The sequence below is a fragment of the Drosophila novamexicana genome, unplaced genomic scaffold (assembly GCF_003285875.2).
Source record: "Drosophila novamexicana strain 15010-1031.04,08,12 unplaced genomic scaffold, DnovRS2.1 tig00000193-arrow-pilon, whole genome shotgun sequence".
Taxonomy (NCBI): Eukaryota; Metazoa; Arthropoda; class Insecta; order Diptera; family Drosophilidae; genus Drosophila; species Drosophila novamexicana.
Window position 1 is genome coordinate 6,800,538 of NW_020824787.1, and position 24,518 is coordinate 6,825,055.

The 24,518-nt window shown below is 37.8% G+C and overlaps 2 protein-coding genes across 3 annotated transcripts; both read right to left on the minus strand.

The window, feature by feature from the left end:
- Positions 1–1,230: 1,230 nt before the first annotated feature.
- LOC115759005 (protamine-like protein 99C) lies at positions 1,231–4,463 on the minus strand. Its single transcript, XM_030699812.1, has 3 exons — positions 4,336–4,463; positions 1,548–2,119; positions 1,231–1,485 (listed from the first exon to the last, which is right to left on the minus strand). Exons 2-3 carry the CDS (start codon positions 2,112–2,114, stop codon positions 1,429–1,431), a joined length of 624 nt encoding a protein of 207 aa, XP_030555672.1. The 5' UTR covers positions 2,115–2,119; positions 4,336–4,463; the 3' UTR covers positions 1,231–1,428.
- Positions 4,464–5,113: 650 nt separating this feature from the next.
- LOC115759108 lies at positions 5,114–6,443 on the minus strand. Of its 2 annotated transcripts, XM_030699947.1 has the most exons (4): positions 6,355–6,437; positions 6,013–6,126; positions 5,357–5,960; positions 5,114–5,301 (listed from the first exon to the last, which is right to left on the minus strand). In XM_030699947.1, the coding sequence occupies exons 2-4, from the start codon at positions 6,039–6,041 to the stop codon at positions 5,278–5,280; spliced, it is 657 nt and encodes a 218-aa protein (XP_030555807.1). In that variant the 5' UTR covers positions 6,042–6,126; positions 6,355–6,437; the 3' UTR covers positions 5,114–5,277. The 2 variants fall into 2 exon arrangements, with proteins under 2 accessions (XP_030555807.1, XP_030555808.1); XM_030699948.1 differs by lacking the exon at positions 6,013–6,126 and having other exon boundaries at positions 5,115–5,301; positions 6,355–6,443.
- Between the last annotated feature and the right edge of the window lie 18,075 nt (positions 6,444–24,518).

A 24,518-nucleotide genomic window follows, 5' to 3' on the forward strand; every position in this document is an offset into this window, starting at 1 on the left:
TTATGCGTACAACGGCATTTAAATGCGTTTAGCAAAGATGTGGGGTTAGCGAAACTGTCCAAGGGGTATGTAGACACACAGTAGAGTCGAGTCAGTCAGCTCGTCAGACTCGTCTGTCAGTCAGTCAGTCAGTCAAACGACATTGTTGGCAATTTGGGTTCACTTTCATTTTTCACAGCGTCCCTTTCATAAAAGGCAAAGCGGCCAGAGAAGCCGAAGAAGCGGGCGAGAAATAAGCGTAATGGGTGCCAAAAGCCAAAAGAGACACGGACGACAGTTTATGCGACTTTGGGGAATTGTTTAGAAAATTGACAAATTATGGTCATAAGTGGCACGATTAGTTTTGTTGGCCAAGTGTCTCAAGGTTGTCGCCTTTTCACTTGCTTTCTTCATGCTTCATGCTTTCTGTTTTTTTTTTTTTTGGCTTTTTTTTACCACCGCCAACCACATGCCACATGTATATTTATAGATTGTTTCAGTCGCGCTGCGTGTTATTAATAATTCAATTTCGTTGTCTCACAGCAGGCTCGAACACGCAACGAAGAGCGTTGCGTGAAATGCACCCCACACTCGCCCTGCCCAATCCTGCAGCTTTCCCACTGCTTTGCGCGTCTACCATTTTCCCCGTACAGCTCATTATATATTCATGCAAGTTAAGTGCGAAAGCTCATATGGTGGAATAATAAATTGAATTTGGCCCACAAGCCTGCACAAATGCATAAGTAGCTACGCGTGCTACCTGCCTGCCTGCCATGAGATACAAATGTATCTAAGCTTTGACACTCACGCAATAGTTGCGCCAGCCAATGTGCCAGCCTCTCCCCCGAAAATTATTAATATGAGTCTCGCAAAGACATTAAACTGTTACTTGATTGAGCTTTGGGCTAATGTTGCTTAAGACTGTCTGACACTTACATCAGGCATGGGCGCAGCTTGAGTGAAATGGATAATCTGGAGTGGTAAAGATTTTTAAAGCTCAGCCTGATACAAGCACAAGACATGCAATTGAAAGATGTCCCGCACGCTATTCGAAAACCTAATTTTGCATTTCTGGCTGGAATTAGCTGCGATTTCGTCCTGCTGGCCTTACCTTTTTGGACTTCTATCTGGCTTTTATTTGTGGCAAAGGATATTTTTTTTATTCAATTTAAATAGCGCATTTTATAAGTTCCTTGTTCCCCTTATCGAATAGAAACGCGTTCCTTGCCATTAAAATAAAACTTGATAAAGTTTCTTTTAAAATGCGTTAAGGATTTAGTAAAATAAAAATAGAGCAGACATATAATTTAAAACATTTTCAAATGAGATCGGGAACGCAGATTTGGACTAGGACACGCAGCACATTTAAAAGATGGTACGTAGCTGAGTGCAGAATCGCATGCATATTCACATTTTTCGCGAATGGGAAGGATTTGGGTGTTATGATCCTCATTGGGTGCAGACACGGCGTCGCTTGTGACGGCAGTTTGTTGTTACCTTGCAGGCCTGATGAAAAGGGAAATTGTTTTTAGCAAATAGCTCTGTGAATGAGAGTATTTAGAACTTACCTGCCGTCTGTAGCGATCCTTCTTGCACTCAGGTAAACGACACCAGGCGCGTGCTGCTTTCATGACCAGTTCTTTGGGACTGAGGCCGCAATGTTTGCGTCGATAGACGCGCAGAAAGTTCAAGTATCCGTTGTTTGTGACGGGACCCGGCTTTTGGCATTTATATTTCCTACAGGGCTTGGGGCATACCGGCTTGCAGCATTTGGGCTTCGGCTTGGGACATTTTGGTCGGCAACATGGCTTACGCCTGCGCGCTGGACATCTAGGTTTTGGCGGACACGGCTTGGGACAAGAACGTCTACGTTTAGGACAGCACATGGGTGGACTTTTTTTCTTCGGGCAACACGAGTCGTCTAAATCGGTGTCGTCGTTAGCATCGACATTTCGATATTTGTTTCGCTGTGCAGGTGTAAGCCTGTTCCATGCCTTGCCACCTCTTACCACATCAGGTATATCTAGGGCGCGAGAACGTGCAGCATAACTTCGCATAAAGTTCACAAACCCATTGTTGGTCACGGGTCCTCTGAGCAAGCTTTTTTGAGCTAGTAATATCTTGTTGTCGCTCATATCGACTATTCAGAGAAGGAAAAGTATGCTTTTGATTAATTAGGATTCTAAGGAATTTCTGTTGCTTGTAGTATATTATTGTCCGATTGTCTGAATACATGTAAATGCACTAGGAATATTAATGCAGTCCATGCAAGTACACAAAACCAAGTTCAAGGCGCATGCATACATTGTTCACCATTAATTGCAAGAATTTTGTTTGTCTAGCTGCATGAGACTCGTATTCCTGGCTACAGAGTTGCGTCTGACGAAGATGAGTACAGGGGCAGCAAGGAGAATCATGTTGAAGCAACTCCTTCGAGTGCTGTTGCCTCGAGCAAGAAAAGCCCATAATTAATATCACTTTACAGTTGCAAACTGCCAGAGATATAGTAAGAACCCCAGGGGTAAGCAGCTTTACGAACTGTTTAATATTGTTGAGGCTGCTTTGACTTGCAGGCTGCAAGCCACCTATAGACCGTGTTTGCCAAGACTAACAATAGGGTTTAGTTGCGCTGGAGGTAAACAAAGTGAAATGCATCTCAACAGGTCGGGCAGCTAAGCCGCTTTTCAGTTCTCTAATTGTAATGCACTGGAACACGGTCTTTCAGGCTTTGCTTTGGCAGAATTGTAGATTAAAAATTGAAGTTGTTTCAGTTTAAATTCTCGCATAGTTGCAAGCAAGCATTTTAATTATAGCAACAATTTGCCATGCAAATTTTCCCCAGTCTATATATAATTTTAGTTCGTGCAGGCTTAGTATTTCCATGAATGCTACTTAGCATGGCTACGTTCCACAGCTGTCCAGATATTTGCATTTGCATAGAACATTGCCAATATGTGCACCATAATTAACCAAGAATATAAATAATAATTTATCTAAGCTAGTTGCAAATGCATTTCCAAAAATATTAATATGATTTCTTATGGCCATGCATTAATTCTGATTTATGTCCAGCTGTGCTTTTCCCCTGTACATTTGTGGTCTTGTTGGCCATAATACGCCCCATTTGGCGAGTGTCTGGACTTTGCATGCAAAGTTGAAATCCATCCTCGGGCAGTTAGTTGGTCAAGTCAGCAGCAGGAGCTGCGCTTGGGGAGAGGTAGGGAGACGGAGAGGCAGAGAGAGAGAGAGAGTACCAATTATACGGCATATAAATAGTATTATGCTCTGGCTGGCAGGGGATTTGTTCCTCTGTTTGATGGAACTGCTGACAGCTGACAAGCTGAAAGCAACAGCCAACACAATGTAACAAGTGAAGGGGCTTGACAGTAGTTGCTACAGCGACTGCAATAGACAGCCACTCGACAGGGTACAGTGGAACAAATTGCGAGTATTAGGCATTCAAAAATATTTGTATATTTGATAACGATTTGAATCCGGTGTAATTTAAGCCCGACATGAGCTGAAAGGTATGTCTCATTCTTTATTGAAAGCTGTGAAGCTTCCATATTCAATGTTGACTATATCATTTTAACCAACAGCGCCTGTAATTCGTCCCATTAGTAATATATGTGACATCACCACTATATCATCTTTGCTCTTACGGGTGGCCACCTTAGCTAAGTGCTTTGTAATAAAGCAACCTGCTCTAGAATCACGTGACAAGAAAAAAAATGTATAGACGTAGCAGCTCTCAGGGCGCTTATGCTTTTGATTAATAAATTGACAGGAAGCAGCATTGATGGAAGCAGCTAAAGATGGCAGACTGGTAGCAAAAGCGTTGAGTGATTATCATTAGCCGCCAGAATAGTTGCCATTTAGCACGCACAACGAGCAGCATCGACAGCGACAGCAGCAACAACAATAACGACGTGCAGTTGCAACAATGTTTGAGTAATCGTTTGCTGTTGCTGCAACTGCAGCAGCAGCCCCTACATCTGCTACAGAATTTGCATGCATTGAGCCCACATTGAAACTTGGCCCCCATTTAACCGTGTACCTAGCCTTATCTCATACCCGCGCTCCGAAACTTGCCGCACTGTCAACTGCTGTTGTCTGTCCGCTGCACGTAACTGCAGCAGTAATTGCAACAAACAATTAGCGTCACTTGGATTTATGTTTACGAGCGGCTGCCTCGACATTATCCGGCAAAGCCAACCCCTCGCACCCAAACCTCTACCGAATATGGTTGCCGCGTGCGAGGATTAAACGTTGGCTCAATCACAGTGCATAAACAATTTGGCAATAGTGAAAAAACTGAAAAAACTTTTGATTTTGTATTCGTTATTATTCACTCACCTCAGATGAAAAACTCGTCCTTGATGAATTTAAAATCACACATATATAAAATTTACTTTTGCTACGGGCTAAAATACCAAAGAGAAAAATGATAGAAACTTAAAAAAATGTTCTTTTCTTCACAAGCTTTAAATGATTACTAAAATACTTGTGAAACTGGCGTGTTAGCTGCCTAAAACAATGATTAACAAGTCTACGAATACTATGTTTTTGAAGTAAAAATGAAAACAGGATTTTCTTAGTTCATATAAGCTTTTTGAATCCCACAATCTGTTAGCTAATCTGAAGCTAATCTGTTTCTTATGCGTTATACCAGTAGTCTCACGCGTTGATTAGTAAATTAGTTTTGTTAGAACATACAGGCATTTAAGGCATTTAGATATTTCCTCAAAGATCTCTCTCTATGCAATCAATAAGTATTGACTGCGCAGTTGCTTTCTCCTATTCCGCATATTTCCTCAAAAATCAGGAGGTAACTAGCTGGGGCACTAGCTATTAAGAATGCTTAAAAATGCCTCGACCTTCATTTGCAGGTCTTGATATATAACTGGGATAATGGGATGATTTTATTTGCATATATGGTAATAGACAACCGTAAAAGATCTTGGGCTTCCACACAAATGATTGGATCGACAATCTGTTTGGCTTGGCGAGGCCCTGGATTCAAGACCCTGATATTAACCCAACCGAGCCCACAGAAGAATTTCACACCTGTAGATTCGATTGGCAAGCTACCTATCGATTTGATTCACAAGGCTGACATTTCATTAAAATTTTTATTTTAATACAGCACAAAGTTAAAATTGAACATAAAATTTAGAATTAATAGACTATCCCAAGCAATGCAGATGTCATCGAATATTTGGCGTTTTGACTGGGCGCGTTATAGTGCCTGTAGCCTGGCGGTTGTCGCTGGTTTTCGGGCAAGTCCAAGGCTGAAGCTTACGAAGTTGACGCAAGACGGCGCTAGTGGGAGCAGCTTTTTGATAGGATTTAGAGAAATATTTTAGAAGGAGTTTACTTGACGGCGGAATCGATCCTTTTTGTACTCAGGCATCCTACACCAAGCTCTGGCTCCTCTAACAACTAACTCGTTGGGTTCTAGATGATCGTATTTGCGTCGAAAGAGGTTCATGAAGTTCAAGTAACCACTATTTGTTAACGGAGTTACAACCGGCTTTTGGCATCTACGCTTGGCACAGGGATTCGAACGCCTGGCACAGGGCTTCGCACGCTTGGGGCATCTGGGCTTCGGCTTGAAGCATTTAGGTCGGCAACAGGGTCTACGCCTGCGCACCGGACATCTGGGCTTTGGCGGCGGACAGCAAGGTTTTCGCTTGCTCCGCTTTGGACAGCAAGGTTTGCGCTTGGGCCGCCTTGGACAGCAGGCGTCGGTGTGCATTTCTGACATGGCGTTTCGTGCCACGTCTAGTGTACGATATTTATCCTTTTGCTTGTATGTGAGCTTATTCCAAGCCTTGCTGCCTTGCACAGATATGGCAACAACGTCCAGACCATAATTTTGTTGACTGTAGCTTCTCATGAAGTTTACGAAAGCCTTGTTGGTTACAGCCTTATTCAAACTACCCGACGCAGAAGCACTTTTCGCTTCCATCTTGTCTTTTCTGTAGGAGATAAATTAATTACTATATACTAATTTGTCTATAAGCTCTTGACTCATCGAAAATTGTTCGCAGTTGCTGCATCTATAAACTTTGATTTTTATAGAAAAATACTTATGTTGGCGCAAATCCTAGCCTTTATCATCCTTACAAAATCCTTGCAATTCCTCTACAGTAAACGTTTGATTTATGAATTAGCCGCGCGTTTTCTATATAAACGCCCAAGCCAAAGGCAGGCGCCTGCAATTCGTGTAATAAATGTTGTTGCACCATGTAAATGACGTCATTACATGTCACGGGGTGTGGCAACACTGTCGGCTGTCTGCACTAGCCAGCAGTAGGCGGCTTCACAGGATGTTATTCCTCTGGCCTAAGGCCTGTGTTTCTTTCCACTTACCTAAGCAGCTTTATCCGAACGATAATAAAAAACTATTGTTAAAATTTTCCTTAAAAGTTTTTAAAATCGAATTAAAAGAAAATTGTGTCTTTGATTTGAACTATTCGTGTGCTAAAAGTGTATTGAGTCTCAACGAAAGTCACGAGGATAAACTGTACTAAAAATTGATTTGTAAATGATTGCCTACTTTTTCGAATAGACAGAACAAGCGAAGAAAGTATGTACAGTGAAATCTTTCATAGCCGAACATCCACCGTCTGGTTTTATGATTATGGTAATGCACTATGTATAGAAAGAACGCTAGAAACCCGAAAAAATTAGTCTGTTTTGGGAGCTTGGTTTCCTTAAAGGCATATACAGTAAAAACTCTACTAACGGACACTCACATTAGTTCGACACAAGTCTAGAGTGGAATATTTCTCTGAAACGATTTTTTTTTTGGATGTATCATTTATATATCAGGACATCTCCGACAGTTCCTGCCCGCTGTAGAGAGTTTTCACTGTATAAATATTTTTATTCATTACATTTCTTTTTCGGGAAGAAGCCTACTCAATTCATGCAGCAGCATAGTTATAGAAAAATTCCTGTTTCTCAATTGTTAGTTATATACATATTCCTGAATGTATTCCCATACAGCAATTTTAAGCCTTATGCAAACAACTGTTTAAGCCCAACAAAAAAACGTCTTTCAGCTACCAATCAGCACAAAGAGAGAAAAAAAGCAGCCAACACAAAAAAAGTAAGAAACTCAGTCGAAGCATTCGTTTTGATTGGATTGAATTGGTTTAGATTGTGGTAGACTCCCATATGACGCCGGCGGATATAAGGGGCACATCCTGTGTGTGGCTTGTTGGCTTAGCTTAGAAATGTGCCTGCCTTGAAGAGCGGGGCACAGGCAGAGCGTAAATTATGTGTCTGTGAGTGCGTGTGTAAAAAAATTTCATTTTTTTATTTTTACTAAAAAGTGTTTTTTCTCTGTCTTGCAGCAGTTTATTAAAATTGCAAGCCGCAAGCGCTGCGATTAAAACATACATTGGGAATGGCTCTTAAGGATACAGAATACACGATTCCGTATTCACGATTTCATGTATGCTAGAAGCCTTTCTATTATCTGTAAAATGTTATGATTTATTATATGTGAGTTCAAGTTTATGTTTGGGCCATAAATTGTGAGCCCCAAAGGGTTACAAAGGCCACATTGCCCACAGACAACCTGTCCCCGCCTACCCGACAGCAGTTAAGTCAATTAATTGGCTTTAGATTTATTAGTTTTATTTTTTCACTACCCTCAACCCTCATAACCACACACCCTTCTTGTTTATAGTGTATGGATCGCGTATGTGTTGTGATTTATTGCGCGAAGGATTTTAACCTAAAAAGAAAGTTTTAGCGCTTTGGCACGCACACAGCCAGCCCCTACTACATGAGTCCAGGTAATAGCGTATGCCCGGGAGGCGTGGCATTTGCATATAAATAGATATGTCACTTTAAATATTAGATACATGCGAATCGCGGCGCCCGTGTTGAGCCTTTAGGCCCACGCAGATTTTGCGTGCAGAGCCAACAAAGTCTTGGTATTCCATTAAATTAGCCTCAGTGTCAAATGTAACGCCCGATATGCTGCTGACATTCATCTCAGCTATTTATTGTGCTAAATTATTAACTAGGTCAAATGCGAAGTCAAACACTTAGCGAGCACGCGAAACGTTTGTTAAAACCCACAACTGTCACAATTTGGCAGCTGACCTGGATAAAATGAGAAGAGCACTATTAGGGTTGTTTTTCCTGTAAGATAAGCAGTCTATAATTACAATGTGACAGGTTGACATTCTAAAAACAATTCACTGATTGCAATTTATCTAGTTGCTTCAAATTAAATGCTGAATTTTCAATGTTTTTTGATAGTGCGTGCACCCAAATCAATATGAAGAAGGTTGTTCCTCAGGGAATGCTTCGGAATACTATCGCAGGTCTCATAAAAACAGTTGGCATAAGTTTAAGTTTGGGTGGAATGAGTTTTGTAGTTAAAGAAAATAAGGAACTAAAAGCTCGATTAATGTAACCTGTTTAAAGTTATTAAAATCTATAGAAAGTTACATACATTATTGGGCTTATAGTTACTAGAACGGAGCTCTATCATGTGCATTATTGAAAGAGGAAGCAAGGATTTTTGTTACCCTTGTGGAGGGTATTATAATTTTTTCATGAAATGTGTTGGGACATATCCGACATAATAAAGTATATATATTTCGGTCGAAAAGAAGGTTCTTATATGGCAAAATATTCTGATTTCGAAGATGTTTTCTTTAAACTCAGCATATACGGGCCTCACTATTCTCAGATATCTGCAAGAGGGCAATGTCTACAAAGATACTTTCTTGTATTTTTGTATCAATACTTTATGCTCGAAATATATAAAAAATTATTTTTAATTCATTAAAAAGTAACTAAATATTTGTTGACTTTATTAAAAAAATTTTAATCAACCATTTTGCCGATTGCAATTTTTTGTTTGAAAGCCTCTCATAAAGTCAGGTTTTCTCCCTTTGGATTGTTTACATGTGGCGAATAATTTTTTGTAGCATACTTTCTGCACGTTTATTATGCATTTTGCTTTCAACACAAAAACACGTACCGCGTAGGGCTAGTTGTGTGGGTGGGTGGGAAGATGTGCATTGCATGCTCAATAGCTTAAATTATGCGTGCATGGAATATGCAATTTGAATGTGAAATAGTTGACATTGGCCGCACTGGCAGAACCGCAGCGCAGCGCAGCGCGGCTCGAACCAATTGCACAAAATCAACGCAAAAACCTCACCAACATTTAGCAGCGATGCATAAATCATAGCATACTTAACTGCACACGCACACTCGTGCACACACGTGCACACACACGCACAGACGCATATAAATTGGTTGGTTGTCCTGCTGCGTAACAGTCTCGCGGTTGTTTTGATTTCGTTTGCAACCTTTAATTAGAAATATTGCCACATTCTAAATGAGCCGATGCCAAAGCTAAAACTGAGGCAACAGCAACAAATTAAATAATGAAAAACGGAATAATAATTATGAGGGCAATCGAATAGAGTCTGGTTTTTGCAATCGCGAACATTAAACCGCAGTCGTACATTTATTTTTGCATTTATGCACAAAATTTACTAATTTAAGTGACATGAAATATTTTGGTTGCCATTCGGTTAGCAGCTGAAATATTTTTGGCCCAAAACCAACGGACGAATTCGCGGCCGTGCATTGAATTAGCCGCCAATCGTGTTTTAATTGACTTAGTTCGCTCAATGCGGGTGTGTCTAGTATAGTTTATATCATATAAACAGATCCACACTGCAGCCATCAATTGCCACTCAGAATTGCATTACAAGCTTTTAATTGAATGCGATTGCTATTGCTGTTGCAAAGTATGTACTAATATATTTATTTGTGTGATATTTTTTTTGTAATATCTTACATTTTTGTTTGGGTTTTAATTATAAAAAAAAAAACCTTTTTTCGGTTTGAATATAGTGTCAACGGTTGTGTGTAGAGCTTAACTCCGAACTATACTAGATCACGATGGCAAAGCCCCTAGAAAAAGGTTCGACGTGATTTCCTGCCATGATGTTCAAATTGTGATCCTGATTTCTACATCCAAAATATATATAATATAACATGGTTAGATAAATCCAATAGCGGGTGCCCAAGTTTAAATTGCTTTTGAACTGATTTTCCCTCAATACTGATACAACTACTGATTCGGTCTTGGCATTCGTTTGAAGCCCTAATTAGAATATTCTCCTTATTTTTAAATCTTTTTTTCTTCGTCAGTTCTTGACAAATTTTATGTTTTATGCACGTCAATAAGCAACATAATTATGCTTTAAATATGACAATTTAAATTGTAATGAATAATTGTTGAATATTTTCTGTACTTAATTTCTCAGAGGAATTTGTTTGTGATTCGCATGCCGAACAGATTGAGCAGCAAGAGAAATACCTTTAATGTGCTTTAGTTATGAATGCAATGCAACGACAAGCATGAACAGCTTTTCGTAAGAGTTTCCTGCCAGGACACTAAACGATTGGAATACTTTGCGACTGTGCGTTTTGCAGGTTAATTTAGTTAGAAGCATTTCCAGGCTGGCTTCTTAGCTATGAAACTATGCGAGTAATTGCACAACACAGCAATGCAGTTGAGAAATGCGGGGACGAGTGGGTGATACTCGGTTGAAGTAGACAAAACGCAACAAATGCTGAACTGATTTATCTGGAAAACATTTTGGGACGGCTGCTGCTTTACAAATTGGCAACAGAAATTAATAAGAGAAATAAGTTTACCATTTCCTGTCGATGGCAGCCGGACAACAACAACAACAACATAAATAACTACGAAAAATACTAGAAAAATGCCAACTAATAGTCATAGTCCATTGTTATAGTCGGTTAGTATTTATGGAGAATTGGGGGAGGAAGTCGGCGGGACTGCAAAGACATTCCAATAACTGTACAACATCCGGTCGAGCCACACAATGGCAAAAACGTTTCCAATTTCAATGGGGAAATATTTCTATTTGAACAGGAAAATATTTTTAGCAACCGTTTATATGAGTGCATGTGTGTGTTGGCGTGTGTGGGCGAGTGTGTGCGTATGTGCGCATAGATCTAAACGACTCTTCACCTGGCGACGACGAGATAACACAAAAAAAAGTTAAAAAAAAAATTTGATAAAAAAAGAGAAAACTATGCTGGGAAAAAAATGCAATCTTAATCCAGTAGCTCACAGTCTAAAAAATAACTAAATAGAGAAGGAGAAAAAAGGGGGAAAACATAAGATATAGAATAATCGAAGATTTAATACACTTATTTAATTTTATTAAACTAATATAATACATCTTATTAAATTTGATAAGAGTCTGCCATAAAGTTAAAAGCTTGGAGCTATGGTGCAAGTAAAAGTTCGAAATAAAAGGTTTCCGAACTAACTTGGTCGATTCTTCCAATAAATGTTTATAAAGAGGATATATATTAAAATTCCAAAAAGACTTCCTCTTGAAGGCGGCTATGTGAGTAATTGCTTCGCAGAAATTAATTTCTGGATGTGTTCCATATTTATCTTTATGTCTTTTGCTTTATGTCTGCATACTTCGCCAAACAACTATAATAACCCCGCGCAAAGTGTATAAAAAATCAAAAGCATAAGAAAATATGTATGCCATGCACTTAGAAATCTTCGATGGTTGTGCATGATGTCGGGTAGGGGATGAGGGCTCGTGTATGTATGAATGGAACCGGTGACGTATGCACTTGACTTGACTTGCACATTTGTGGCGAAAGGCTTGGCAAGTCTTGCAGTCAATTCGAGCCACAGTCAAATCCAAAGAAAAATAGTTATTGTTAGATGAAAGAAGAGTGTGTGGAGGGAAAAAAGAGTAAAGCAAACCCTGCAACCAAGTTGGCAGCCAGTAAGTAGCTTTATTATGGGATTTTAAGTTATTACACCAAAGAAGAAGAAACGGCTTGCAAAGGGGACTGCTGAGTGTTGGCAAACATGCAACTGGGTGCCATTGCGAGCACTCACATATGCAGCTCTTTATATTTGAATGAGAGGCTTACGAATGTGATGATATGCCCCCCATGGCTACAGAGAAGGGCCGGGAATTTGTCAACATCGTTTCTATGGCTGGGTGAGTGAATTAGCAGAATAATGTAGAAAAGGCACCTTTTTAGTTAGTTTTGTGTAAGAGTTATGCATTTATGTACATATGAATACCTTAATCGAATTTGTTTTACATTTGTAAGAGATTTCAAGTCTAACATGATTACGAATAGGCTATTTTTATAAGTATTTAAATATCTTTGTCATACGCATTAATTTATCCGGAAAATCAAGGATCAAGGAGTTCAAATCTCACGCTTGTTTTATAATTTAAAGGAAAAAAAATACATTTTTTAAAAATATTTTGTGCCATAAGCTGCTGAAAAAATTTTCTATTTATTCTATATTTTTGTTAATTATAATATTTCTTTAACAATTCAGTTATTTAAATTGATGAAAAGGCTTTTGAAATCCAATGACAGTTTTGGCAAATATAATTAAAGTTGAATTATGTTGCCTAGTGTAATAAATACATACACTTTATATAGTATGTAAGTAAACTATTCGCTTAGCACTCGCCCAGCTCTGTATACTCTGAGTTTTCTATTTTGCCGAGGCAGCGTATTATAATGATGTTCTTAGCCTCTGCCTATTTTTTTATGTTGCCTCCTTTATTATTTTTATTTTTATGCCCTACAGAAAGGCAGCCGTTCGCCTGTTTTTTATTTAAGCGCCGTGCGTTACCTTTTCCGACTTATCGACATAATTATCTTAAAAAATATGAAATTATATATCGTGCATAAAAAAATATACCAGAGAATAAAGGGCAGCAGCACAGACGTTGCGATGCCCTGAAAAGGCAGCGAAAGGCAAGTTGAAGACGAGTACCAGCCACACCCCACGTCCTTTGATTATGTGGCTGTGATAACGGCACTTTGTTCTTGGCGTTGTTGTCGTTGTTGTTGCTCTTGTTGTTGTTGTTGCTGTCCTTGTAAGCCAAGGAAAGTTAAGGAAACTGGCAAGCACTTCTCATTAGAATGCTCACAGCGCAGATTTGACAAGGCAGCTCGCCTAAATGCAGGCAACGCTTCCCGTTTTCACATTCCCGCAGCTCCAGGTCTCTGTGTATGTGTGTGTTATTCTTTCTTTTATGTGTGTGTGTGTATGTGTGTGTGTGTGTGTGTTTCGTCCTTTACGCGCAGTCACGCAACTTTCCCTGCGCCCACCCAGTTGCTGTTGTTGTTACAGCTGCGCATTTTTAAACAAGATTAAAGCGCTCACGTCGCCAGGTTGGTAAAAAGTGCGAGCAACGAAGAGGTCTGAGATGAATTATTGTTAAAGACACAGGACACGGGACACAGGACGCAGCACGCAAGATTTGCTGTCGGCAATTTGTTGACTTGACTGCAAATGTGTCGCATCTTAATGCGTTCTTATTAAATGTTTGAGAGGGGCTAAAAAAACAAAAACAGCACAGAAATATCTGAGATATTGTAGACTCAAATTTCAGAATAAAAAATAGCAGGTAGAGCTAGTAAAAATTCACGCATATTGTTTTTCCATTGTATAGTAAATGGTATTTAAGAAAATAAAAATAAAATAAGCATTGAGCGCCCTAGACAAATTCTAGGAATTTCTTAATATACAGGAACAACATTTTATAAATTGTGCCGTAGAGCAACGGGGAGTCCAGGAAAATCTATAGAAATGTTGTCTCAGGTATTGAAGCACAAAAAAAAAATGCTGCAGGATAATAAGGCTGAGATAATTATAGACGAATGTGTCCATTAATTAGTTAATTGAGGAATAGACCAGCCTCAGCTACGGGCATATTTATTTGGTAGTAGTTAATTATATATTATTTTTTGTTAAAAATTCCAAATTAACTTTTATTTACGCGCTCTTTTAAATTACATTTTATTTGCTTGACAACTGCAAAAAAATAATTAAATTTTCTTGTTTTCTTATGTAAACTTATGTAAATGACGGGTACGTGTAATTATAAAATTTTTTAATAAATTTTAAAATGTCTATATGCTCTGAGGCTTAAACCAATAAAGACAGATATACTTAGTGCAAACGCACTTATAATAAAAATGTTGCCTTAATTGAAATAATTAAACAAGCGAAAATTTCGTAGGTGCGCATTTCATTTAACACACACACACACACACACACACACACATTATGTGTGCTTACACAGCGTCATACAAACATGCGTATTTGTTTCACTTCTTTTTTTTTGCATTTAAATTGCATTTTCGCCGCCTGCCTCGCAATAAATTCGCTTAATGAAGTTTTACAAAAACACAAAAAAAAAGTATATATCGAAAATCGGCTGTAAAAATTTATTTAAAAAGCAGTCTGACTATAAATTATTAAATACCCTGCAAATATATTAAAGAATATAAAATTTATTATTAAAAAAATCAGATAATAAGATCGGCTTGGAATAGTTTCAAAGTTGTTTTTTCTTTTTAAGTACCAGCCAAAGTAAATTGATTTACAATTTTTATTAACATCAAGCAGTTGCAGAAGTATTACCTTAAAGTACTCTAGTTATATATATATTAACTAATAATAATGTACACCGACAAAACTCAGTAACTCTTTTTGCCAGGGTATTGTTGCGGGCGTGGCCACGTGTATGGCCCTGCGTCCATACATTAAATGTAATTATTTCTTTAATTAAAATATTTAGCGCTACAGCAAAAAATAAAAAGAATTGAAAAAAAAAAGAAAAAACGTTGACAGTTGCACAAAAGTCACGTCGTTGTTGTTGCTCTTGTTATGTTGTTGTAGTATTTAACCGGGAATTGCAATGCATAAAAGTTAAGTAATTCAGCTTAATTGAAATCATTAAAAATATTATTGCATACAAAAAAGAAACGCGACGTACCTGTAAAAATCAATCTGTACCTTCATTTTTATAGGATTATCAAGCATAATTATGCACGCCAGTCGCAGCTGCTCATTAATAGAATTCACATTTTGTATAGTAATTCTCAACATGCCATATTTAATTCAATGAAGCAATCAAATAAGTAGTCTACCGGGAAAACAGAAAACTATTTGAAATCAAAATTTATTAACTGATTAAATTAAGAGTGTTGTCTATGTATTTCTGGCACTTCTTTCTGCAGATTGAATATTTTCAGATATACACTACAACAAACCAAATCTTTAGTCAAGCCTGGAAACTAGATTCCCAGGCGCTTAGCCTCCACCACAAAACTGCTGCCTTCTGCACGGAATCTGAGCTCTCAACAGTAAATCAAATACAAAATACCGGCACGTGCCCTGATAGTCACAGCTTTTCAAAGGCAAGTCAAGTTGCCTTGACCTGAGCTTAATCAGAAAACTTGCGAGTTGCTTTCGTCTCGTTGGGTTTTTCGGGTATCAAAAGGCCGCAGAACTTATGACAAAGCAGTTTGCAAATCCAATTGATAAATTTTTTAAGTTAAATATGGCCACGGCAACAACTTGGCCCGGCCATCCCTTCAGAAGCTACACACAGCATTGAATGTAGCTGGCCATAAATCACAGACCCAAAAAGATTCTAGCCCTGACATTGCCTTTGGCTGTGGCTCTAGCTGAGAGTCTGTTCTTTGGCTCGATAGCTGCTGCTCCTGTTGCTGCTGTTGCTACTTCTGTTCTCTGCCACTCTAATCGCATTAAAACCTAAACGGCAAAATCTTTACTACGTGTTCTTGTTAACTTTTACCAGGCACAACACCAAGTAAAAGCGACTTATTTAACTGCTCCTCCAACAGGAAGACCAGTTGCCAAGGCGTGCGCTGACTTTTCTGTTGTGTTCTGCTCATGAATACGATATGATTAGTTTATCATGCGGCCAACTGTGCAACGAATTATTTGTACACTTTAGCATCTACTTGTCAGAGTATCAAAACATAATCAACTAAATATTCGGGAGAACAATGATTTTTGCTGTTGAAAACTGTTTGAAAATATGAATGTTATATTAAAGAAATTGAAGAATTAGTTGGAATATTTGGCGCCTAATTGATTCATACCCAAATAATGTTCCATTTCTTATGACTCTTCTTTATTGTGTCTTACGCCACAAATTCAAAAAGAAACTGGAAAGTATTTTGTATATATAAGATTGATTTATTCATTTGAAACATTCTGAGAACGACATATTTATACAATTATATATAATTTGTATATTATGTTTATTATTTGTATATTATATTAATATAAATTTATTGTTGTTTTTTTTGGCGATCTTTCTATATTTTAAATATTTATTTATTTGGCTGGTACGAGGTCCTTTTATTGAATTTTATTAATTTAAATTTAATTATTTCAAGTTTAACTTTAAATTTGCTTTCTACTGCCTAAATGCATTTGATTTCAATAAGTGCTATAAATGGATATCATTGTTAGAGTATTATTCCATGGTAAAATATTTAATTTTTATATTTTGATGTTGATAATTTGTTTGGCATTTGAAACTTTTTGAAATTATTTGCGTATTTATTTAGCTGGTGAAAATATTGATGGATGCAGAATACTTGAAAAGAGTGAGAACTGAAAGTTTTTCAACGGGCACAAATTTAATTTAAATTTGTTTTTGGCCTTGTCCTTTTTTTACCAATCAAGTTTATACAAGAGAAAGAGAGAGAGAGAGAGAGAAATGTGACAATGATAGAAAGAGCACAAGTAACTGTGGGCGAGTGGTAAATGGATTTTCTTTTATTGCTGCCTTGTTCTTGGGCATTCTGTATGTTTGCAGTTGCTTCATTTCAGACCAACACCCACCCACTCGCCTCGGGGACTAAGAACTTTGAACTTGCCGCAACTTTCTGGTCGAGGGTTGACTCCCCCTTTTCATTTTTACCCTGCCTGGTTGCTGTTGCCGCATGTGACATCATTTGATTGCTCATGAAATCGATCGATTGTCGAAACGTGTTGATTGTGTTGCTGTTGCTGTTGTTATTCTTGATGCTGTTGCGCCCCCGCAGAGGAAAAAGGTCAAACGTTTCAACTCGTAAAATTTGGCATACAAAATGAAGTCCCGACTTTATGATGAAATTATTTAAATGTGCCCCAAAACAGCTGCAACAGCCGCTGCCGCAAGCCATTAAAAATGCATGCAACGCTCCCTGGGGTCGTTGTTACACCTTCTGCTCTCTCTCACCGCAACCCCATTCCCCCCCTGTCGCACTCCACTCACTTGCCAACTGTCTGGCCCAGTTTTGTGTGCATGATTAATCACAACCATAACCGATGATATGATTGGAGCCACTTTCACGCAGTGATTCTGTGATTTGTGCAACTGCTGGCATTAAAATCATATTGATAGCTAGCCCCTTCTCCCGCCAATGATGGATACCCCATTTTGTAGAGCTGTCCCATGTGCTGTGTACTCAATGCTCGATACTCGATACTCGACACTCGCTCCCATTCACTCACTAATTAAAGTGACACCCAAGTGTCAATGACATCTCAGCATTTGCGAGTACTCTGCCGCAGGGCACGGAGCTGTCGTCACATGTTGCTGCTTAGAGCTGCTGTTTGGCAACTGAACAGTGGACAAGTTGAGTGATTGATTGCTTGTTGATTGTTGCCAAAGGGATTCCTATGTTCTGCAGCCAATAGATCTAGATTTCTATACATAGGCTCGGCCCTGAGTGTATGTGTGTGTGTAAAATACTTCAACTTCTATTTTGGCAACTTTAATAAATCACAAAATAATTAATTAAATGAAATATTTATCTTATAAATCAAATTATTTTAGGAATTATTAAAAATTATAAACACTCATATTTAATCAATTAATTTGTCGATTGTTAAAATCTGTTCATAAAGTGAAAAGTTGTATTATGTTTATTATATACGGCTCTATTTTTACTATTATTTAAATCTAGATTTATGTATATTCGGGTCAGCGAAAAGATTTTTGATCACTCTAATCAGGGACATAAGACTCATGTCCCTCTCATTGAACCCCTTGTGCCTCTATTGGGGGTAGATATCTTCCACTTTGTAAAAGATTGATCTAGAGGCAAACAATTTAAATAAACAAGCTAAGTATACTTTTTATTTATTTATTTATTGAAAATGCGATGAGTATTTATAAATAGAGCACCTATTTTAATGGTTCGTCGTTGAATTAAAATTCCTTTCTTTAAAAAGTTTTGACTACACTTTTGTCTATTCAATATTCAATTCTGGCTATTGATTTTAAATATATATTGAGACTACACTTATTTCTATTGAAAAGCCATTTTTATATTTATTATCCTGAAACGCAAATGTTTAACACGCCAATCAGATTCAAATCAGAATCTAAACAAATCTAGTCCAGCGACCGTCCTACCCTAAAAACTAACATTTTGGCATCATTAGCCAAAACACTTTGCCTTCAAGTGTGATAAATGCACAAAAACTGTTGCCAAATTGCGCCAACATTTTTGTGGTGCCTCACACCAGTTTCCCATTGTGTGTTTGCTATTGCTTTGGCGCTATTAGTTCGGCTGCTCCGTGCAGCGCTCCACTCATCGAGTTCCATCATTTTTGCCTAGTCGCTTTGTAAACAGGCCGCAAATTAATTGATTGTACATCATTTATAAGGCACGCGCGCGCCTGACATGTCCGCCTGCGCTCGCTCCGAAAAAACATTATTTGCAAACAAAACAAAAAAGTTGCGCATACGCCATGTGCCACAAAATAGAATGAGAAAATAATGTTTATGAAAACCCATCGCAATTGCTATGCAAAGTACACGTAAATATAATTTACTTTATTTTGGCGCTTTCGCAATTTTGTGTGTCGTTTCATTGGTTTCCCCCTGCCCCAACTGTGCCCGTCCCCCCCCCTCTTTCTTCATCTTTCTAAGTGTCGCCGCATATGAGCGTGCAGAAATGTCAGACGACACAAACAAATTTTTCACACATTTTTATGGCTGCCTTTGCGAGCGTTTTGCCAATGCTTTTGAGTATTTCAAATCTAATTTATGACATTGAATCAATTTCAAGTGCGAGTTTCTGTGTGTATGTGTGTGTGTGTGTGTGTGTGTGTGAGTGAGTAGAGCTTTTGTTGTTGTATTTTTTCATTGCGGTCAATAACGATTTTTCATATTTTGTGCGGGTTTTCTTTTTATATTTCTTCCATTTTTTTTTTGCTTTTGCTTTCGACCTGGTTGGCGACTCTCTTTTGATGTCTGCTGTCGTTGGCAAGAAATCGCATCCAAGCCGCAGCCGGCATATACCAAAAGCGAACTTCCGCTTTTCATCCCAGTTTATTATTATTTTTTTTTTTTTTTTGTATATATATTTTTTTCTGGTGTAGTTTGTGCCGGACTCAGCGGCGAGTTCTGTTCGTTGGCCCTCCGTTCAAATGCCAAATTGAAAATTGATGAATGTCCTTGATTGAATTTGATAGGTGCCAAGCACTCAGTACGGCTATTAATCTCCGCGTAACTTATGATCTGCCAAATGCCCATCGTCGTGTGTTTTTTGGGCTGCCTGTGTTTTGGCCTGTTTAGCTGGCACTTCAATGTGGTTAGGGTATTATGACTATACGATTGAGTATGTGTTATGTGATGTGTATAATTTACGTAATTTTTGAGTTTCCTGTTCCTTATCTATATCTTTTGCTTATAGATGACCCATTGGACAATGACATGAATGATCGAAGTTCCTCAAATTAAATGTATGTGGGGATAAATCTCATGGCAAGTTTTTCTTTCTTTTTTTTGATCTCTTGTTACACTGTTAGTTTTCATGTCTTTAAGAAAGAGTACTGAACTCCTTTTATTCTACTTGTACGTAGAAATATCCAAAATTGTTCACCCCGGAATAAGATTGAGTAAAATTTCCTACCGCCTACAGATCAGTCGGTATTAGAATTCTTATTTATATAATATGTAGACTATGCTTTTGTTGTATTTACTTTGGTCAAGTTACTGAATTGACTCATCGCTAAATCGTACACTCAATGTTGCCGAATTTGATGTGCTTTAAATATTTGGTGTGCTTCGTTGTCTTGTGAGTTATCGGCAATTAAACATGTTGGGCACGTCAGGTTTCAATGACATCGATGGCGCGGGCGGCAGTCACGTGCCGCAGATATTGAAAATTGAATCGGTGCCATTAATGCGCACAAATCTTGACTTTCAGCTAACGTCAATGCGATAATGGAAGCGGCAGCAGCTTCACCTGATAAGGCGGGAGAGACGAAGACATAGAAGCGACAGATGGCGGTATCTGCTTTGAATATTTCAACATTTCCGCTTATTATTTTACGTGTCAGATTTGCGTGTCACGCAGCCTCGTGCACTGGGGAATATTGCGTACAGAATGCGGCAAGAGGTGTGTGCTGTTAACTGGGTTAGATACTAGGGGTTTTGGTGGAAGGAGGAACGTTTAAGCCCATCAGTCAGTGCTCATGTTTATGCAAATTAAAATATGTGCATTCAAATGCAATAAACTTTTTTTTACCAAATTATTGGCATATTACGTCAATTGTAAATAACCGTTTCTTGGCCAATTTATAATCTATTTTTATAAACGCATTAAAACAAACTATAAATTTTCAATAAAGCTGTACTTATTGTTTAGTATCAGCTTTTGCCACAATTTACATAAAATGCCCATAAATTGATTTTATTGAATTTCATTTATTGAAGAAAAAATGCACATAAATAAATGTGTATAAATGTCTGCATTATTTTACAGTTTTTTAATTGAAAATTAAATTATATGCTCAAATTATCCAGTAAATTTTATAAACTGTAATTAAGTCATAACAATATATTGCTTGTGCATAAATAAGACTAATACTGCTTGCGAAATAAGCTAGTATAGTTCCATTTGTAGTACTTGTATTGCACTCTTAATGCTCTTAAGCTCAGATCCATTTTTTTTTTATTGTTGTCAGGATTAAAGTAGCAAATTTTGTTGAAGACTGTTTTCTACTTATTTCTATTAAAATTTGACCAGAGTCAGACCATCAAGCAAAAGGGTAATTAATTTTCATTATCTTGTTTTGTAGAAACTTTCTTTTTGATTCCCAAATATAATTCCAAGAAATTGTTTGCAGTTCTAATGCTAATTTTTCTTGTTATATAATTATGAATTTCTATTTTGCACTGCTGTAAAATTTCCTGCAAGTCCTTTGGCCAACTTAACCTATTCCCCTTATGCTAACTCTTTATTTGACTTTATCTACGAGAAATATAAATATTTACATAAGCAAAACAAACAAACCAAATTTCTAAGCAACAATATTACTCTATGCATTACCCGCTCTCTCTCTCTCTCCCAGTCTCTCGCTCTCATTCACTTACACCGATTGCTATATCGCTTGGCATGAGAGAGTTGGCCAACGTTTTTATGACTGCAGTAACTTTACGCCATAAAATAGGATTTCCTACTGAGCCTATTCACAACTTTTCGCATTAGACTTAAGCGCAAAGCTCGCCGCCAGCTTCCGTAGTGAACCCCTTCAGCCCGCTTGTTTCTATATTCCCCTTTCGCCAACCAATGGGGTCAGCCGTGGCAATTGCAAAGACAGCAGCGCCAAGCGTTTTGCCTTCTGGCCCGACTAAAACACACACACAGACACATGGCAATAAAAAACCTATACACATGTGAAATGCTGGCGGGATTTATGGACGCCGCGAATTCACATTCACAGCGCAACTCCCTCAACCTTCACACAGCCACGGGACAGAAGCCGCCGCACACTTTGCGACTGCTTCTAGCCAAAGTTTGGTTGTCTTCTGTTTTTTTGCTCCCTTTATTTATTTTTGTTTTATTTTTAATAACCAGTCAGATACCAAAACGAACCGTCAGCCGCTTGTGGTCGTCAGCTCTGCGGTTAGCGGATTTTTAAAATAATAAAACAAAAAAAAAATGAAAAAGAAAATGATATAAAAAAAGTTCAGTTGAAAGGAATTATGGCACTAGACAACAAAATGACTTGAGGCTCAAATTATTAGACTCTGCTTGTTACAATTTTTTTTACATTTTTTTATCAAAACATTTTATTTATTTAACTTTCGAGTAAAACTAATTTTAGTAAATATTCTTATCTTAATTTATCTCAATAATTTATTGGTTTTAAATTACAACCAATAACATTTTTGTTTTATAAATTATTGTATGAGCTTTCAATTTTAAAAATTCCCATTACATTAGAATCTTCAACGTTTGCAATAACCTGGTTGGACAGTGTTTATTTTTTAGTGTCGCTGCGTGTGACGTTGACTTTTATGAGCGTTAACAAAAGCATTTTAATTAAATAAATTCGTGCAAAAACAATTTGGTGCATTTGAAAATGTGTTTTATGTGTGCGAAGCGAATAAAAAAGGGAAACGCATGAAACGTGTTTTGGTCAGCAAATTGCAAGAAAAACTGAGGAGCAAAAACAAAGGCTTTAATCCAGCAGCCCGTTTAAGAATTTGCCCAGCCCAACGGGCCAGCAGGCAAATAAATCAACATCGATAATATCGTGCGTCCTTTTATAATAAAAATGCTTTATATGCTTAGATGCCAGGACTCTTTCCGGGCAGCCTTGCTCGGCCTGGGCTGCCGCTACGAGTCGAGCAAATCCCAATAAATTGAAAAACAAAATCATTCAATTCAATGGCGGCAAATCAGGCGTAGGCGAGAGAGCCCCATAAAAAGGGTTGAGTTCTTGTGGGAGGGCGGTGTTTAAGGGAATTCCGTTCATGGTACAAATAAGACATCAAGTGTCAGAAAGCAGTGGGAGACCGAATGTAGCTGTGCGTCTCGCAGAAAATTTCCAATAAATAAAGACGTATTTTACAAGGATTCTTTTTTTTTTTTTGTAATCATATTACATATAAATATATATGTTAGGCGTCTAAAGCATAAAATTTGCTTCCATTTATTTATTTGCATGCGCGATAACAATTTGAGAGCTTAAAACTAGGCCTTTCAGTTTTTGGTTCTAGAATTCAAATCAAATCTGCCTGTTTCCTTGGTTTATTTATTTGCCTACACTCTACTAAAAACTTTATTTTTGAAATAAATCTTCAATTGCAAGTAGAAATATATATCCTCTAATATTTATCAGATCTATTTCCAAACTAATTTAAAAACAGACTTTAAGTCCTTTATTACTTTATAGTCTATTTGTTTTGTGTTCTATGTAGTACTGTGTACACTTTACATTTTTGCTAAACCAGCTTCCCCACAACATCTGTCATTAATAACACTTAAAACCACAAATTTGGAGCATTACCTGGCCCTAATTGTGGTCATATTTGACCTTTTAACCTGCCGGCTTGCATTCACCTTTGGGCCATGAGGGTCGCGTTGGTGCAAAGGTCATCAAAGTCGTCGTCAAAGTTTTCGTCAGTCACGAGCAAACTTTGCCATAAAGTTAAGTAGCGAACAAATTCTTGGCTGCTGCCGCTGTCCAAAATGAACAAAGAAACTAATTGACTTGGATTAACGCTTCGGCATTTTCTCATAAATCTTTCAATTGAGGGGCAAAATGCGGGACACACAATTTTCTTTCAAGGTTGTCCACGCTCAAAGTTTTGCTTCGCAAAAATTGTGAAATTGCGAAATTGCGCATACGCCATGTGTATTTGTATGTGTGCGTTTGTGTTTCTGTCAGGGTTTCTGCTTTAAGTTGCCTAACAAAATCAATAGGCAAACAAGCAAACCGAACACGCCCCCTCTCGAACGGTCCCTTTTCCGCATCCAAGTCATCTCAGTGCACGTATCCGTTTTCGTATACGATTTTCCTGCAAACGTTGGCAAAAATTTATTGTGTGTGAAAATGTGTTGACTTCAACTCAAAAGTTCTCAGCCCTCTCTCTCTCTCTTTCTCTGTCTCGTTCGCTGCTTGTCTCTCCCTTCGTGTCTCACGGCTGCCAAGTTGGATTTATATCTGTGTCTTTCGCTCATTGTTTGGTCAAGTTATCGTGCGTGGCGCTTTATGTGCTCCTCGCCCGCTTCTGCTTAATATTGCAAAGTGATTTTCTCATTTTCACAGAACTCATACTGACTCTGGGACTCGAGTCGTGCAGTCCACAGATTTATGGCCGCCTTTGATGTATGTTTATCCCCTTTCGCTGACTTTGCATTTCCAACCAAAACAAAAAAAAAAAATGGAAACCAGACCAAATGCAATCTCTTCTATCAGCTCGGCCTAAATCCTTATACTTTTTCTCAGTTGCGTGCATAAACAAATGATTGCTTGGGTAATATGACTAGGAAGCTTAATCTTAAAGAAACCATTTTTCCGCTATTAAAAATCACTTTGAGCATTCGGCCGTAACTCAAGAAGAAAAAAAACAACAACATGTCAGAAAAAAATATGATAAATTGTAGTTTAATCTGTAGAAAATTATGCAAATGCTAAAAAATAACTGATGGAAAATGACTACAGGAATAATTCAGCCTTGGCATGCCGAAATTTAATTACACTGTCCGGAGAGTGAGAAAAGTCAATCAGGAATGTTTTTTTAAATTCGTAGATTGGATATTAAATTTTACAAAATTCATTTTATAGAAAATACAATTTATCTTATTGCCCTTATATAATTGTTTATTTTTTTTGGCTG

What these genes read in the sequence shown, in the direction of transcription:
- LOC115759005 (XM_030699812.1), bottom strand. Translation starts at nt 2,114, where the DNA reads ATGAGCGACAACAAGATATTACTAGCTCAAAAAAGCTTGCTCAGAGGA. An exon ending in AGGATCGCTACAGACGGCAG is followed by an intron (nt 1,486 to 1,547) that starts GTAAGTTCTAAA and finishes CCTTTTCATCAG; the next exon opens with GCCTGCAAGGTAACAACAAA.
- LOC115759108 (XM_030699947.1), bottom strand. Translation starts at nt 6,041, where the DNA reads ATGCAGCAACTGCGAACAATTTTCGATGA. An exon ending in CTGCGAACAATTTTCGATGA is followed by an intron (nt 5,961 to 6,012) that starts GTCAAGAGCTTA and finishes TATCTCCTACAG; the next exon opens with AAAAGACAAGATGGAAGCGA. An exon ending in AGGATCGATTCCGCCGTCAA is followed by an intron (nt 5,302 to 5,356) that starts GTAAACTCCTTC and finishes TGCTCCCACTAG; the next exon opens with CGCCGTCTTGCGTCAACTTC.